Genomic DNA, 18,153 nt, shown 5'->3' with positions numbered 1-18,153 from the left:
GTCTTTATTTTAAAGTCTGCTTTGTCTCATATAAGTATTGCTACCCTGCTCCCCTCCACCCCTGCTTCCATTTCCATGGTTAATGCACTGTCATCACTTTGCTTTCAGCCAGTGTCTTTAGATCTGAGGTGAGTCTTGTAAACAGCTCATAGATGGGTCTTGTTTCTTTATCCATTTTGCCATTGTATGTCTTTCGATTGGAGCATTTAGGCCATTTACATCTAAAATAATTATTGATAGATATTGCTATTTTGTTATTTGTTTCCTGGTTGTTTTTGTAGTTCTTCTCTGTTCCTTCCTCTCTTACTCTTTTTTTGTGTGTGTGTGTGATTGATGAGTTTCTATAGTCTTATATTTGGTGTTCTCTCTTTTTATTTTTTGTTTATCTATTATAGGTTTTAGGTTTGTGGTTACTATGAGATTCATATATAACATCCTAAGTAAATAGCAGTCTATGTTAATTAAATGGTCATTTAAGATCTAATACATTCTTATTAAAAAAAAGAAAAAGAAAAAAAATACCTTTTCTTTTTCCTCCTCCCCTTTTTTTATTCCCGCCTCCATGTTTTATGTATATGTGATCATATTTTACTTTTTTAAAAAGGTTTTATTTAATTGAGAGAGAGAGTGTGTGTGCATGAGAGAGCACAAATGGAGGGGGAGGGGCAGAGGGAAAAGCAGACACTACCCCACCACCACCACTGAGCAGGGAGCCCAACACATACATGCCTTGATCCCAGGACTCTGAGATCATGACCTGAACAGAAGGCAGACACTTAAACAACTGAACCACCCAGGCACCCCTACATTCTTTTTTTTTTCTTTTTTAAAGATATATTTATTTATTAGAGAGGATGTGAGCAGGGGGAGGGACAATGGGAGAAGGAGAAGGAGAATCTTAGGCTCCACACTCAGTGTGGAGCCTGGTGTGGACTTGATCTCACAACCCTGAGATCATGACCTGAGCCAAAATCAAGAGCCCAAGGCTTAACTGACCGAGCCACCCAGTGCCCCATGTCTTTTATTCACAATTTTCTTACATCTACTTATAGCCATTTCTTTTCTACTTAAAGAAGTCCCTTTGGGGTGCCTGGGTGGCTTAGTTGGTTAAGCCACTGCCTTCGGCTCAGGTCATGATCCTGGAGTCCCAGGATCGAGTCCCGCATTGGGCTCCCTGCTTGGCAGGGAGTCTGCTTCTCCAGCTGACCTCTCTCCTCTCATGCTCTATCTCTCTCTCTCTCTCAAATAAATTAAAAAAAAAAAAATCTTAAAAAAAAAAAAGAAGTGCCTTTAACTCTTCTTCTAAGACTCATTTATCTTTTATTTGTCTGGGAAACTCTTTACCATTCCTTCAAATTTAAATGATTACCTTGCCAGATAGAGTATTCTTAGCTGTAGGTTTTTTTCCTTTCAGGACTTCGAATATGGCATGCCACTCCATTCTGGCTTGCAAAGTTCCTGCTGAAAAATCAGCTCATAGTCTTAGAGATTTTCCCTTGTAGGTAACTTTTTTCTCTCTCTTATCAAGTAACTTTCATTCAACTGAAATTCAGGATCTGTTTTTCTGTGTCCATATATTTGCAAGGGACTAATTCACATAATTAATGCAGGGGATGCTTTTTTAATTTATTACACAGAATATATTAGGTATTTTGGAGAACACAAGATTATTTCACTCAAAAAACTTTAATTTAAAATGCTTTTTATGAGTAGGAGAGGTGGCCTTTGAGTAAATGCTAAAGTATACCTCGAAGTGGTAGAGAAAATTCGTTTATTTGAGCTCATGAATCTTATATTTTATAACATTGCACAACAAGCACATGTTTTTTGTTCTTAAACAGGTTTCTGCATGTTTGTGCTGAGTTTGGTGAAGAAACATTATCGTCTGCAGTTTTATATGGTCTGTATTAACCATAACTACATGTAATAAAAATGTGCTTGCCTTTATTTTTTTTTCTATAGTGAGAAGATCTAATCTGCTAGTTGATGTTTTGCCTAAATTTGAGGGGTATTTCAATTTTGGATGACTGTTACATACAAAAGGTTTAAGTTGTACAATTCTTGAAGATTTAAAAATTTTAACTGGTTTCAAAGTATCTATATTTTTCTATGGACAATAACTATCTTTATTTGTCCTTAGCTGAGCATAAGGAGAACAGAACATATATTTTCCTGGTAGCTGTGGTTAGTCACACAATTAATTGCATAATTCTTTTTGCCCTAAGGTGTTTTATGTAGTTTATCATTGAATTGTGCTTAGTATTTTATGAAATTTATCACTGTGTATGATGAATTTTTCTTATTTTCTTAAAAGATAGTTAATTATAAGAATGTAAAATGGAAAATATAGTATTTAGATCTGTGAATTCATGTATTAATAAGGCTTGTTTTGGATTTGGATATATTTCCTATTCTTTATGCTTTGCTTTTCCACATTGAGATACCCTGCTGAGCATCATCACTGGGAAACTGTAATACTTCTTAAATTTCTAATTTGGGGGAATCTTGAGGAGAGTCAAATTATCCATGAAAATCTAGAAACCATCAAGACGAGTTAGAAATAATAGAATCTCTGAAAACATAAATTTTATTGGAAAAAAATCATTTATGCATTTTGAAGCGACCAAAATGAAAGAGAATTAGATCTTCTATGCAGATAAAAATAAAACAAATATATTATAAAACCTCATTTATTATTTGCCAAAATGAGATTTATTATGAATAAATCCAAATCTTAAAAATTTTGAACATTTTATAAATTCCAATCAAAATTATGAGACAGATATAGAAACGTTAAGGTATTTTTTTTCCCATTCACATTCTACTCATACAAGTGATGCTAAAAAAATTACTAAAATGGCATCTCTCAGGCTAGATGGACTTGATGAAACACACACGTTTGAAATTTTGAAATTGAATACTGTCCTTGAATGGTACTGTTGGAAAGACCAACTTTCAAGTATGGAATGCTGGTGTTTAAGGGTAACTGGTCCCTGTTGGTTTCAGTTATGTGAAGGCAGAAATAACTCTCTATGGGAAAAGTTACCATAATGAACTCTGAAAAAAGAATAGCTTTTAGCATTTTTAATGCAGAATGCAGCCAGAGCAAAATGGTCCTCTCTAGATGCTGTAAGAACAGCAGAAATTTCTCATTATCATTTTAATCTAATGATTCAGGATTATTGTATATTTTGTATATGTTTTTAAATTCAGTAATGTTTCCCAGTATTGTTAGTATTCCATTTTTGTTTAAATTAAGATTACTTTGTTAAATGTCTTCATGGTTTTAAATGACTATAATTTACTAGACTAGTAGACCCTCAAATGACTATAATTTACTAACAGCGTTTATTTTGTATGTCCCTATCTTACAAACTTTGACCAAAAGTCATGCTAGAAATTTGTGTTTCAAAATTGCTCTTGCTTCTAGGGCTGCACTGATCAGCTGTGTTCACTAATTGTTGTGTTGTTGGGCTATTAACAGTTCGCATGGACTCATGTCACTCTACTGATAACAGTTACTCAGTCACATCTTGTCATCCAAAATCTGTTTGAAGGCATGATATGGTAAGGGGACAGCATTATGCTGCTTTGTATTTATGTCCTAGCCTTTTTAAAGCTCTTTCAGTTGGGCAGTGTCTTATAGATTTCTACTAAAATGTACTCTTTGTTGTTGCTCTATCACTAAAATATCTTACTGAGTTTTGCTTTACTCTTTGACAACTGAAGACAAACACTTCGTTAACAACTTGAAAACCCTTCTTTTTCGGCTTCCAAATAAAATGCAGGAAGTCCTCATAAAAAGCTCCAAAAATTAATTACATTTTCAGGTGTTACTACATCTTATGTGTCTTTTTACAAAGCATACACAGATTTTAAAAAGAGTATATTATTTTTGTGGAATGCAAAAGAACGTGAAAGTTGGCTTGTGAGCAAACACTGTGCTGAATGAAAGTTGAGTGGGTTCTACTCTGCCTTTATACAGGAGTGTCCAGATTTCAGATGGAATTACTTGCTGTCTAGCAGTGACTTGAATATTCAGAAAGCATTTTTTTATTAGTTTAAAATTATAAAAATTATTAGTTAAAAACAGAGTGGAGAAAAATGATTTAAGAAATCTGACCATGTTATCCCCACATTCTTTTTAAACCCATTAGTTAAAATCTTTTATAGTCAACAGGTCTTTGTCAAGATAAAATCCTTCACAGCTTTGTGTTTTGTTCTTGTTTTTTTTTTTTAATACCAAAGTGTGTGTGTGTGTGTGTATGTGTTTGTGTAAAATGATCAGAATCATTTTGAGATTGTCTTCCATATACAAACTTTTAATTGATAGGGGGCAGCTACTGAAATTAGTAGGTTCTATAAAATTAGCAGGGTTTAATATAACTATAGGCTAAGGTAGAATTAAAATTGATAGTTCTTCCCGAGAAAGAATTTGTATTAAGTGCTTGTTATAAATTTATGAGATTATATTGTGTCTAAACAAATGACTCCTTTCCATTTTGAAAGACTGCTTATTTTAATTCTTTGTGCTGTTATAACTTGTTTCTCATAAAACTGAAATTTGAAAGTCCATAGCTATAGAAATGGATTGCTTAATATTAAAATTAAATTGATTATTTAATATTTTCCTTAGCAATATTCTCCTGATATGTTGGTTTATTTATAGATTTTTCTCTGCTGAATTGCATTAAGCTGATCTGGGCAAATTTACTTGATATATATCATTTCTACTAATGTTTTGGCAAATGTTCTGGATGAGGCTGCTGTATAATCCAAAGGGCTATTGCATTGGTTCTTTATGAGTCATGACCTGTATAAATGTTTGACACTTAATCATATGGACTTTTTTTTCTGATTTTCTTTAAGGTTCCTTGTTCCAATATCAAGTGTTATTTGCAATGACATAACTGCTTACCTTTTTGGATTTTTTTTTGGGAGGACTCCATTAATTAAGGTAATGGAACAACATCTTGAGCAAGCCATTACCATAACCTTAAGATGAGCCACTGGAGAAAATTTCCAACAATTTGGTGCTGTTGTACATTTTTATTTGTGAGGTGCTTTGATTTTCCCATAGCTGTATTTAACAGCCACAGTGTAGGGGCAGTGAGCCATATTTCCCAATGATTCCATCTGGATACTTTGTGAGATAGTCTCTTGGCTGCTCAACAAGGACCTGTCTCTATCAATTATCCTTCATCTTGTGAAGGCTCATTTCATCTTTCGGCTGGTTTCTTTCCATTAGCTACAGTGCAAGTCTTCCTTCTTCCATTCCACTGTAGCAAACCTACAAACAAGTCCTTCCTAGACTCTGCTCCTTTAGCAATTTTTTTGAAAGGGTACACTTAACCATCTTCACATACTCATGTCCATCTGTAAAGCTTTTACACCCAAACTCATTTCAAAAAAACCCCTGAGGCCCTACAATAAAATACTGGTAATGCAAGTAATAAGTAAATGTTAAGACAAGGGAAAGAAAAATACACATGAGCAGATCATGTGGTTTTGCCTTTGATTTGGTTCTACTTAGTCAGTGGAGGCAAAGAAGGAAATGAATTGTTACACAGTTCTCATTTTGGAGAAGAAACAAACCAATTCCTCATGGAAAAATCATAGAACTAATTACTTTTAAACAAACTTTTCATGTTGGGGCTTTAGATAGGATTCACTCCATTCATATATCGGGCAGAATCTTTAATAATATTCCCACAAATATGTTAATTGGCTCTTTTGATGTTACTACATGAAGGCAGTTTAGAGGAACTGAGACAGTTGTGCAGGTACCAAACCTGTTTGATCAGAATGATACGAGAGAGGCTTAAGTGTTCCCAGAGGAAAGCATGAACTGCTTATCCTTCAAGAAAAGCTTCCATAAATTTTCTTCCCCACATAGGAGTCTAGCATACAACATCAGGCTGAGCTGTAGGGATACAGGCAAGCAAGCTGAATATATATATATTTAAACATTTCTAAAGCTGCTTCAGTATAAGAGTACGTGATTAAATATTCAAGGCTTCTATATCAGATGAGAAGTTTTTGGCTTTGGAAGTCTTGAAAGAGGTTGTTATGGATGTAGAATGTTCCTGTCTGATTTTGAACATAGATTTCTAGTGAATTTAGGGCTGGATTAGTTGTATAGTATACCCATATGTAATTAAACAAGTTAACCTCTAAATCAGTTTGATATAGATCAATTTTATTTGATAAGTTATCTTTATTTTTGTTTTTTTTTTTTGAAGATTTATTTATTTGAGAGAAAGAGAGAAAACACAAGTTGGGGGGAGAGGCAGAATGAAGTGGGAGAGAGAATCCCCAAGCAGACTCCCCTGCTGAGCACAGAGCCTGACACAGGGCTCAGTCCCAGGACCCTGAGATCATGACCCCAGCCGAAATCAAGAGCCAGATGCCCAACCCTGAGCCTCCCAGGTTCCCAATTAAGTTATCTCTGAAATAATCAACAGTCACTTTTCAATTTGAGTCAGCTTCTACTTCATGACAGTAATACTGAATTATCCTAGGAAATGGTGTGTATCACTCTTGTCTCTGTGGCAGAATTGTTATCAGATTTATCAAGAAACTGTTTCTATCAACGTTTTTGGCTTTGGCCTTTCATGAACATCGTTAAGACAAGAGGTCTATGAAGAGATCATGTATGGGGTGCCTGGGTGGCTCAGTGGGTTAAGCCGCTGCCTTCGGCTCAGGTCATGATCTCAGGGTCTTGGGATCGAGTCCCGCATCGGGCTCTCTGCTCAACAGGGAGCCTGCTTCCCTCTCTCTCTCTCTCTCTCTCTGCCTGCCTCTCCATCTACTTGTGATCTCTCTCTGTCAAATAAATAAATAAAATCTTTAAAAAAAAAAAAAAAAAGAGAGATCATGTAGTTTAGCCTGTCACCTGTTGCTGTCTGCATAAACTTCTGTCTGATATTTATTTGGCTTCTGCCCTCACCCGTCCACTGAAAGGGTCATCACAGAGGTCATCAGTGATCTTCTGATGACCAGATCCCCTGTGTATCAGTCCTTATCTTATAGGATAAGGCAGTTAGTGCTGTCCACTCCCAAATCTTTTCCTCCTGCCCCTGCATCACTGATTTCCAAACTTTCCTCCAGATTTCTCTGCCTGAATGCCCCATTGACTGAGAAACAATAGCCGGAATCTGAAACAGTATCTATTCTTAGAAGCACAACATGTTCCTTTCTTCATGGAGACAGACATAGATTGTGACCAAAGGGAGAAGGATATGTGAATACTTGTGGAGCAAATACTGTATCTGGAGTGTTTTGCCATTTCAGAAAGAGGTCTGTCATATGCATGGCATTTTGGGGAATATACAAAAATCTGATGTGCTGCATTGTCCATGTTTTGTGATATTCTGTTTTTTGTCAGTAGTAGGTCAATACAGATCGTATGTACTTGGAATGAGTACATCTCATCCTTATTGCAAGAACTATGCTCTTGTGGGGGTTTATATAAGCTTTAAAGTCAAGGGATGATTTTAATCTAGAGTTTATAGTTCTTTGAGAGAGAAAAAAATAAGTTGAGGTTATACAGAAACAGACATATATTCACAGTATGTCAAATATTTGAGGGTCTAATATGTTAATATTACTAGAGAAATTTGCAGAAATAAGTGAGGATCATGGAGTGAAGGAAAAAGAGTTGCAGAGCCATTCCAATAAGAAAAAAGTAAGGAGAGATGTATAAGGCATTGTGGGAATTTACTGAAGAGAGTTTGCCTGTGTATTTGTGTGTTTTGTGAGTGGAGTAACTCTTTTCAATTTATTTGACCTTTTTTAGTTGTCGCCTAAAAAGACTTGGGAAGGATTTATTGGCGGTTTCTTTTCCACAGTCGTGTTTGGATTCATTGTGAGTTTTGCTGGGATTTTTATTTACATTTTGGAAAATGATGGCAAGTTTTACTAATCTATTCTAAACCTAAAAAAACGGAACCACAAAATGTTAATAATGTATTTATTAAAACCCACTAAGCAGAACCAATTTTGTACCCCAGTAGCTCTGACCATGGCCTCATACCAGAATTACCTGGGGATCTTTTATAAAGTCTATGTCCCAGCCCTATCCCAAGTCAGTTAATTCCCCCAGCTGATTCTAATGAACAGCTAGGCTTGAGACCCATTGCTGTGCTGTTGTGTTTTGGTAGTTTCTAACAGTTGTTCTGCCTTCAGGGGGACCCAGTTACTGGGACAAGTAGTGGCTTTGAGTAAAGCAGAGAATATTAATGATATTGAAGAACTCTGCCTCCTTAATGCATACTGGCTAGTTCACTTAGTGGGTACTGCTGTGAGCCCAACTTGTAGGAAAAGTTTGTTAAAAATAATTGACATTTACTTTTAGATATGCATAACAGATATTGTTAATGTTTCAAAAATTAGTGTACAGTTACAGAATTTAGGTTTTTATTAAAAGAGGTCTTGTGAGAATTGAAGGTTATAATAAAATGGCTGGATAAAAGATAAGTATACAAAAACTGTTAAGTTTAAGTTTTTAATAGAATATATATATATAAGCATATATATATAATTATTATTATTTTCATTCACTGTTTCATGGACTCTTGCTTTGTTATTCAGGCTGCCTACATGTTATCCAAATACCAGTACTTTGTCTGCCCAGTGGAATACCGAAGTGATGTTAACTCCTTTGTTACAGAATGTGAACCCTCTGAACTTTTCCAGCTTCAGAGTTATTCACTTCCTCCCTTTCTAAAGGCAGTGTTGAGACGGGTAAGATAAATATATATAAATAAATAAATATATTATTTATATTAATATATATATATAAATAAATGTATTATTTATATTTATATATATATATAAATAAATATAATATAAATATAGGATCCTGTATCCCAAAGATGAAGGTTCATTTAAAAGTAGCACTAAACTTCTGTCACCTTGTGATTTCCCTTTCTTGAACATAAAATGAATATTACTATCACAAACCAGCTGTCTGTTAGGAATTTACTTACCTTGTGGTTTGAATGATTATTGATGGTAATTTACCTTGTATTTGTTTTTTGGTTTTTTAAAAGATTTTATTTATTTATTTGACAGACAGAGATCACAAGTAGGCAGAGAGGCAGAGAGAGAGGAGGAAGCAGGTTCCCTGCCGAGCAGAGAGCCTGATGCGGGGCTTGATCCCAGGACCCTGGTATCATGACCTGAGCCGAAGGCAGAGGCTTTAACCCACTGAGCCATCCAGGCACCCCTACCTTGTATTTGTTTTGAAAACATTTTTCAGCATTCCTTAGATTTCTGCAAATCAAATGGGTTACAGTGAGCTTCACTTGTAACCTGTAGGAATGGACTCAATTTAAAGCTTAATTAAAAAGGAATCAACAGCTCAGAGATTCCTTGACTTTTAGGGGACCTTTAATAGTGCAGAAAGCTGCTGCTTCTAAAAAATCAGTTTCCCTTTGAAAAGCATACTGTTGCCATTTGAAGGTAATGTTTGAGGCCTCTCACTGGAGGATGTTGACATGCTGTCCATTAGAACCCTGCTGATCTATGTCATCAAGACTGGTGGGTGGTTGGTTAAAGTAAGGAATCAAATAGCTGCATGTGTGTGCTGTGTACCTGTGTGTATCTGAGATATTTTAACTAAAGTCCATAATTTTTGAGGAGGAGGTTAACCAACAAATTATTTCTCTCCTCGAATATGCAATACATGGAATCTAAGAATTTTTTTCAGTGTCCAAGACATCTGTTATCTGCTGTAAAACTTTTTGGTACTACCAGTCTTTGAATGGGACAAGGCCTTTGCTTTGAGAACAGGTCCAGAGACTGGTGTTCATAATGATCTTTCTAGAGCCTACCTATCTATGCGCTGTCTGCAGTTTGTAGTTCCCCAGTCTATTTAAAGTTGAACAAGAACAAAGAATTTACTAAATAATTTGTGTGGAGAATTATTCTCAATTTCTATTATCTCCTCCCTGAATCTTTTATGACTGTCTTGCTGATGCTCAATTAGCTGGTCTTTTTTTTAAAGTAAAAGACAGGGGCGCCTGGGTGGTTCAGTGGGTTAAAGCCTCTGCCTTCGGCTCAGGTCATGATCCCAGGATCCTGGGATCGAGCCCCACATTGGGCTCTGTGCTTGCCAGGGAGCCTGCTTCCCTCTCTCTCTCTCTCTGCCTGCCTCTCTGCCTACTTGTGATCTCTGTCTGTCAAATAAATAAATAAAATCTTTAAAAAAAAATAAAGTAAAAGACAAACTTTTCCCTCATTTTGTCATATACAATTAAAGTTAAATAAAACACAAAAGTTATACAGTTCTAGTAAGAAACAAATTCAGAAATTAACTCAACTGATTCTTCGTAAACCTACAACTCAAGTGTTGTAGAAGTTTCTATATGAACTAGAGTATCCTGCCAACTGCAAGATTTTAGTGTGCCCGGTGCTGTCAGAATGCTTAGAGAGGGGAATGGAGAGTACTGGCTAAGTAGAGGATGGGAATGAGAGCTTACAACACATTTTTCTCCCATGATCCTGAAAGTTTATGAAGTTACCAAAAATGTGGTATAATGGTTTGATTTAATATTTATATCATAGTTCTTAGTGGAGGTGGCATGCTCAAATACAATTTTAATGCAGTTAAATCCCTTCCCCCTTTATTTTCTCTTTAGGAAACCGTGAGCTTGTATCCTTTCCAGATACACAGCATTGCTCTTTCAACATTTGCATCTTTGATTGGCCCTTTTGGAGGCTTCTTTGCCAGTGGATTCAAAAGAGCATTCAAAATCAAGGTGTGTGTTTAGAATCTTTGTTATTATTAGAGAATATAAGTAGAGAATATAATATAGTTGTAATTTGGTTCTCTCTTAGTCTCCCACATTAAGCTGCTGGGCAAAAACTTTTACATTCTATTTGTTTCAGCCTCAGAGAAATGCATCCTGGCTGATTTGAGTATATTCTATCTTGTTAAATTTGGGACAGGCAATGTTAATACATTTTAAAGTGTTATGTCAGCCACATTTATAGAATTGGCGTGTGTCAATGTTGGGACAAATGCAGAATCTTGGTGCTTCAAGTGCTCCTCCAAAAATCCAGCTATGAATCGTCCGAAGTTTATGTGTTGTGCCACAGTCTCACTTAAAGAGACAAGCAGGAAAACCTTTGGATGTAACCATCCATTCTACTAGATCTGGGGTCAGTAAACTCTTTCTGTAAAGGAAGAAATCATTTATTAATCTCATTGTAGCTACCCAACTCTGAACTCTGCCATTGTAATGCAAAGCCCTGTGGCCAGTATGTCAATGAATGGCCATGACTGGGTTTTAATAAAACTTTATTTACAACATAGGCAATGGGCTAGACTAGGACTATGGGGCAGTTTGCTGATCTCTTTTCATGATACATAAAATTATCCCTATATTTCATTTAATTTGGATTCTCAGAAAGTCACATGTATTTATTATCTCAGCTCTTGTGCCATTGGGAGTCAGAGAATAGCTATTGAAAGTGGGGTGAACAGGGCAGGCCTTTCTGGAGGAATTGGCATTTGAACAGGGGCCTGAGAAGAGAAGGAGTCCTATAGAAAAATCGAAGGAAGAGAGTTCCAGTGAGTGCAAAGGAGAGGAGGAGCTTAGCCTGTTTGAAGGGGAGTGAGAACACCGTGACTGTGGTAGAGAGGCAGCGATCAGACTGCAGAAATTGGGGGATCACACAGGGCTGCAGAAGCCAGGGAAATAAAAAAAAACTCACTCGGTGAGTGCTTAAAATGGAGAAGACACTATGTTCGGTGGAATGCAACATGCAGAAGTGTATAAATGTCTTTGTTCTCAAGCTGCTCACCACCTACTAGGGGAGACACCATGTGCCCACAGTGAACCCCAGCAAGAGCTGCCCATGAAGACTGTCCTGTCGAGGCTGCAAATGGCAGAGTAGAATTGAGTTACTATTGTTCTCTTGTTGCTTCTGAGAGTAGGGAGGAGAAGGAAGGAAATGCATTGTAAAAAAGTAACCGAAGAATTTTTCAGTAATTGTTTGAAACAAAGAAATGTTACATTTGGGATGGTATTTTCTTTAGTGGTCTCTAATGTGAGGTTTCTTCTTGAATGATAGATTATTTTGAGTGTCCAAAATGAAGGTATAATAGCTGTTGCGTTTAGATGTTTTTAGGCCGCCTGCGTACGCTAGAAGAGCATTCCGTCATTTCCATGTCCTTTGCACCCAGACAGTGGGTATGTCTAGAGAGTCCACTTGAGAGACTTACTAACCATTTCCTTCACTTGGGGCATTTAATGGACTAATGTGCCCCACATGATCTATTTTGATTTTCCTTTTACCTCAATGCTTAAAGAAGAATATACATTATCGTAGCAAAATATTTATTTCGGACTAAAACTATTAGAATTATCATGAGTTAGAACTAGTTGTACATCTGTCAACAACACTAAAAAGAGCTCCTCAAATAATTTCTGGGTAAACAGAAAAGTCAGCTAGAACAGTATCAGATTAATAATAGCCAGTAGCGCTTTTGATTTAAAAGTTTTACCAACTAAAAATGTTAGTACTAGATTTAATTAATATTTAATTAGTGTTACTTGACTGCTTTTAGTCAATTTGCTAATCATTTGAATGTGGGTACATATGTGAAAGACGTGGTTTTAACTTGTGAGACATGCTCTAGTAAGTCTGCCTTTAGTGAGGAGATCCAGTAGTATTTTTCTTCAGGCCCCTAGTGCCAAGAGACATTTACAGGTAGGAGTTTTATAGCAGGTGATTTTTTGAAAATTTGCTCATATGTTTGTTTGTTTCTGAAGGATTTTGCAAACACCATTCCTGGACATGGCGGGATAATGGACAGATTTGATTGTCAGTATTTGATGGCAACTTTTGTGCACGTGTACATCACAAGTTTTATAAGGTACTTTTAGATTTTTTAAAATGTTTTATTAAGATGATTTCTTTGAATTCTCATTTCCATAGGCATTAGTTTGAACGAATTACTTTTTCTGTCAGTGGTAATTTATAATATAAAAAGGGAATGGCGGCCCCTGGAGTTTGCGTCACATTGTAGCCCTGAGAAGTATGATTAAGAAGAAATGATTAAATTATAGTTATTTTACACACATTTGCATAACTTAAGTAATAGTATATATCATGGTATTTAATAGGACCAAGGTAAAATCTAGGTAATGTGGGTGGTACTGAATTGACTCATCAGATTTCTCAGTTTCTGTGGTATACAATGATAGTGAATACTAAGTAAAAAGGAGGAGGGTGTAATAATTCATCCAGTCCACCAGCTATTGCTTGAGTGCCTGTGAAGTGTTGGGGAATGTTCCAGGCATGGATATAGCAAAGAACAAAACAAACTCCCTGCCCTCAGAGCTTATGTTCTTATTGGGGAGCTGGAGAGAGAAGGGGCAGAAAAGGACAAAAAACAAATCTAGTTTGTTAGCTGGTGGTAAGTGCCATGGAGAAAAATAAAGCAGGCCAGGGGATTATGGTTGTACAGGGGGTGGGGAGTGGGGTGGGGGGGTAATGGAGAAGTGGGGTGAATGGAGGGGTGTTGCTTTTTTGTATAGGGTGGTTTATTCTTGTTATTAAACCATAAGGTTTGGGGGCGCCTGGGTGGCTCAGTGGGTTAAAGCCTCTGCCTTCGGCTCAAGTCATGATCCCAGGGTCCTGGGATCAAGCCCCGCATCTGGCTCTCTGCTCAGCAGGGAGTCTGCTTTCCCCTCTCTCTCTCTTCCTGCCTCTCTGCCTACTTGTGATCTCTGTGTGTCAAATAAATAAATAAAATCTTCAAAAAATAAAAATTAAAAAAAATCCATAAGGTTTGGGATCTGCCCTAAAATGCTAGTTTGTGGTGTGAAAACAAACCACAGCAAGCAACGTTAACTTCATTTTCCACAGTCTCTGCAGAGTAGCTGACCACAGAAAACATGTATTTCCTTCAGGAAGTATTTAGAAATTCATATTTGTAGATCCCTAAACACGTTTTAAAAATATACCCAGGGCAATGTTGGAATTTTGTATTAATTTTTATTTTTCTTGAGCAGTTTGTTAGGAGTTTATTTCGTTAATCTTTCCAAAGAATCAAATTCTGGCTTTGTTAACTTCGTGTTTCATTGATGTCTGCTTGCATCTTTCATTCCTTCATCTTTCTAAGACACAATTTGCTGTTGCTTTTTGAGCTTCTTGAGATAAAGCTTAGTTTATTGATTTTCAGCCTTTTGTCTGAAATGTTCATCCAAGCCTATAAATTCCCTCTTAAGTACTGCTTTACTCTCACCTTACATGTTATGTTTGCATTTTCATTCTCAGTTACAAATACTTCCTGGTTTCCAGTATGATATCTGCTTTGGCATGTGGTTATTTAGATGTGTGTTGATGGCTTTCCAAACAAATGGATTTCCTCATTCTCCTTCCTTTATTGACTTTTGCCTTCATTTTACATGGTCAGAAAGCATATTCTCCATTATTTCAGTTTCTGTTTATAGAGACTTGTGTCCAGTATCTTGTCTGTTGAGTACGTGTCCATGTGCCCATGGAGCACGTGTGCATCTGCATGGTGGGGATGTAGGGCTGTGAGTGTTAGCTACATCTTCTGTACTCATTGTTTGTTTCCATTTTTCATCTTTTCAGGAAGAGAGCTTTGTCAAAATATCCCACTGTGATTGTTTCTTTTAAAACATCTATTTATTTTAGAGCGAGAGAGCGCAAGCAGGGAGGGCAGAGGGAGAGAGAGAATCCCAGGCAGGCTCCACAGCCAGCATGGAGCCCAACTCAGGCCCAACCCCATGACCCTGAGATCATGACTGAGCTGAAATCAGGAGCTGGATGCTCAGCTGACTGAGCCACCCAGGCGCCCCTCCCCCACTGTGATTGTCAATTTACTTATTCCTAGTCTGACAATTTTTGCTTTATGTATTCTGTGGTGGCTTTAGGTATATACACATTCAGGACTGTCCTATTTCCCTGTTGAATAACTCCTAATATTGTTCTGTAACATACATCTTTATATACTATTTGCTTAAAGCCTATTTGGTTGGATATTAGAATAATGGCATCAGCCTTCTTTTGGTTAGTATTTATATAGTGATTGTCAATCCTTTTATTTTTAGCATTCCTTTACCCTTATTTAAAGCATGTTTCTCTTCTAACAGGCATATAGAATGACCTTAGTTTTTTTTTTTTTTAATAACCCAGAGGACATTTGTCTCTTTTTCTTTTTAAGATTTTATTTATTTGAGATAGAGCGTGCACGTGCATGAGAGAGAGGGCACGCATGTGTGCACACATGCGTGGGGGGAGGGGCAGAGGGAGAAGCAGATTCCCCACTGAGCAGGGAGCCCGATGAGATCATGACCTCAGATCGCAGGACCCTGAGATCATGACCTGAACCAAAGGCAGACAAATGCTTAACCATCTGGGCCACCCAGGTGTCCCTAACTTTTATCGTTTTAATTGGAGTGTTTAATCCATTTATATGGCAGTTCCTGATATATCAGAGTATTAGTAATTAATGAATCCTTTGGACTCTGTTTTCAGATGGTGGCAGCTTCTGGGCATTAAATCACTTTTTTTTTTTTTTTTAAACCTCTTCTCTCAGTAGAGAAAAGTCATGCTGAGCCACGTTGTCTACCATTTGAAAGCAAATATTTAGACTAATAGAAATATAGGGCTAGTGCCAGGGTGCGTCTTGCTGGGAGCACCTGCTGACATAATTTTGTATTTAGCTGAACTTGCTACAATACTCTTCCTTTCCTCTGTGAGTCCTTACTCTGGGTTTGTTATGAAGTTGCTGAACCTTTTGATTCAGCAAGGACAAGCTGTGCCCTGACTGGAGTAGACAGTGGCGGTGAGAGACATCTGGCCGCGCTTCTGGCAGATGTGGAGCTAATCCTCGTGCACAAAGGTGATCCGGGGATGGATGATCTGTGCTGTGGTGTGGTTGGTTTAATCAAAGACTTTTGTTGGGATATCCCTAAATAGCAGACATTTCCTTGTTGCTGGGTTTTCTGTTTCCTAGAATTCCATTTGAACTGAACAGTTCTAAGAAATTTAGTTACCTGTGTAAATGTCCTCCTCAGAATTCAGTGCCCTTCTCCATATGTCTTGCTGTTTTCCATTGGATTTTACTAATGTCTCTTTCCAAAAAGTGAACCATAATCTGTTTTTCATACTCAGATGGACTGTAGAAATTGCAGAGAACAATACATATATATTGATATTGGAGTTCTGTTCATTCTGAATTTGACAAAATAGCTCTGTAGAAGATCACACAGGTGTAAATGAGTTGAGTTCCAGAGTCGGGGGTGGGGGGAGTTACTATAATCCCTGACTATATGAGTGTCAGAGCAGGGAAAGGGTGAGGGTCCTGTTTAGGACCTTTTCTGATTCAAGTGCAACATGGAAGTGTGGGAAATAGAGGGCTGGGGTCGGGAGGTAAGGGGGTGGGGGCTGTTGGAGGAGACTTTCCTGGGAGAGAAGGGTGAGCATGCCGTACCACTGCCTCATTGTTGCCTTGGTTCTCCCCGGGCTCACTTCCCCTCCACTGGAACTGCTGTCAGGTGGGTGAGGAGGGCAGGCTGTCTGCCTCTTCATCCTCCTCTCAACTAGAAAAAACCCACTTTTGTTTCCTATATTGGGGTTCACCGAAGACTTTCTTTGGACAAAGCCTGTGGCATCTACTGTAGATCCTGGGTAGGGGCTTCAGTGCCCGGTCCGCACCTTAGTGTCCTGTCTCCCGAACATTCATAATACCCTAGGGGCACTTATTGAAGTTTCTCTGAAGCTAAAAATTTAAGGTATATTTTCATGTCCTCTACAGCTTATCTTCATCCACTGGGACTTTGCTCCCTTCCTTAAAGGATGGTTCTTGAGTCTTGACCAGTCAGGATTCGTTCCCTATCCCCACCTCTAACTCAGGTTGCTCCTTTGAGATGTTTTGTAGAACTCAGATCTGCGCCCTAGATTGCCTACTGCTGTTCGGGCATTTTGTGTTTGTGCATTCTTCCCAAATCTACAGTATGCCTCTCGGTGCCAGATATCTATGGGGCTTTTTCTCCCTCAGACACCAACATTGGGCACTAAAGCGAGCTTGATCAGTAAAGGTGGTTACTCTACACTTACGTGCATGATTTATTTTCAGTTGGAAGTATATGCTTCCTTTAGGTCTCTCAAAATAACATGAACTTGGCCTTTTCTGCTTTGTTATCAGGGGTCCGAATCCCAGCAAAGTGCTACAGCAGTTGTTGGTGCTTCAACCGGAACAGCAGTTAAATATATATAAAACCCTGAAGACTCATCTGATTGAGAAAGGAATTCTACAGCCCACCTTGAAGGTATAGCTGGATCCAGAAAGGGAAGGACTAATCATAAGGAGTTCTACAGGAAAGCACTGACTGATGAAATTTTGTAATTGCACAGAAAACTGGTTAAAAATGCAATAGATTGAAGTTTTATGACACGAATGTCTCTTCTCGAAATTACTGTGAATATTTAACACTTACTTGATCTAAGTTATGAAATAAGTAGCAAATTATCAGCAAAAAAATCCTGTACTTTTTCTAAAGTGTATTTTCTGATGTTAACTTCCTTCCCCCGACTTGCTAGGTTTCATAATGTAAAAGACTTGTGTTTTAAAGAGTCAAACGGAAAAAGAGTAAATTGAGGATGTGTTAAGATTGCATCTGGCGTTGTGCCCTTTGCACAAATATTTACTTTTGTACTTGGAGCTGCTCTTAATTTTAACAAAATGTTTTGTGTAAGGCACAATAGGAAGTTAGTTCTCCTGCACTTCCTCCTCTCAGTCTGAAGTCCTTTCTGAAGGGCTGAGTTGGATCCAAAAAAGAAAAAAAAAATCTTGTCCGTTTTTCAAAGAAATAAGTAATCATTTGCCAGGGGAAAACATGCCATTTTTAGGTAGGTTCAAAAAGAGCAGACATCAAACTCGACTCCTGATAAAATCATTTGGAAAAACATGACAGTTGCAAAAAAAAAAAAAGAAAGAAAGAAAGAAAAAAGAAAAAAAAAAGTGTTCAAGAAAAACAAAGGAGAATTCTGCTCTGAAGGACATGATTCAGGCATCTTTCACAGATTCTCTCCACAGCCGATCACAGCTCAGGAGGCCGAGGATAGAGATGAAGGCCCCGGGCCACCTCATGTTCAAATCCTCTGCTT

The 18,153-nt window shown here is 37.5% G+C and overlaps 1 protein-coding gene across 1 annotated transcript in view; it reads left to right on the top strand.

The window, feature by feature from the left end:
* Positions 1 to 17,975, top strand: part of LOC111155951 (CDP-diacylglycerol synthase 1) — a 64,137-nt gene extending 46,162 nt beyond the window's left edge. Inside the window, exons 6-13 of the mRNA XM_022516437.1 lie at positions 1,842 to 1,900; positions 3,485 to 3,567; positions 4,870 to 4,957; positions 7,799 to 7,867; positions 8,593 to 8,745; positions 10,644 to 10,763; positions 12,783 to 12,886; positions 17,192 to 17,975. Coding sequence (XP_022372145.1) covers positions 1,842 to 1,900; positions 3,485 to 3,567; positions 4,870 to 4,957; positions 7,799 to 7,867; positions 8,593 to 8,745; positions 10,644 to 10,763; positions 12,783 to 12,886; positions 17,192 to 17,321 — 806 coding nt within the window. The 3' untranslated portion in view covers positions 17,322 to 17,975. The remainder of the gene's footprint in view (positions 1 to 1,841; positions 1,901 to 3,484; positions 3,568 to 4,869; positions 4,958 to 7,798; positions 7,868 to 8,592; positions 8,746 to 10,643; positions 10,764 to 12,782; positions 12,887 to 17,191) is intronic.
* The last annotated feature ends 178 nt before the right edge of the window (positions 17,976 to 18,153 follow it).

This window comes from Enhydra lutris, unplaced genomic scaffold (assembly GCF_002288905.1).
Source record: "Enhydra lutris kenyoni isolate GAN:26980312 unplaced genomic scaffold, ASM228890v2 scaffoldscaffold3, whole genome shotgun sequence".
NCBI lineage: Eukaryota > Metazoa > Chordata > Mammalia > Carnivora > Mustelidae > Enhydra > Enhydra lutris.
Note: the sequence above shows the minus strand (reverse complement) of the source record. Positions and strands in the feature narration are given on the sequence as shown.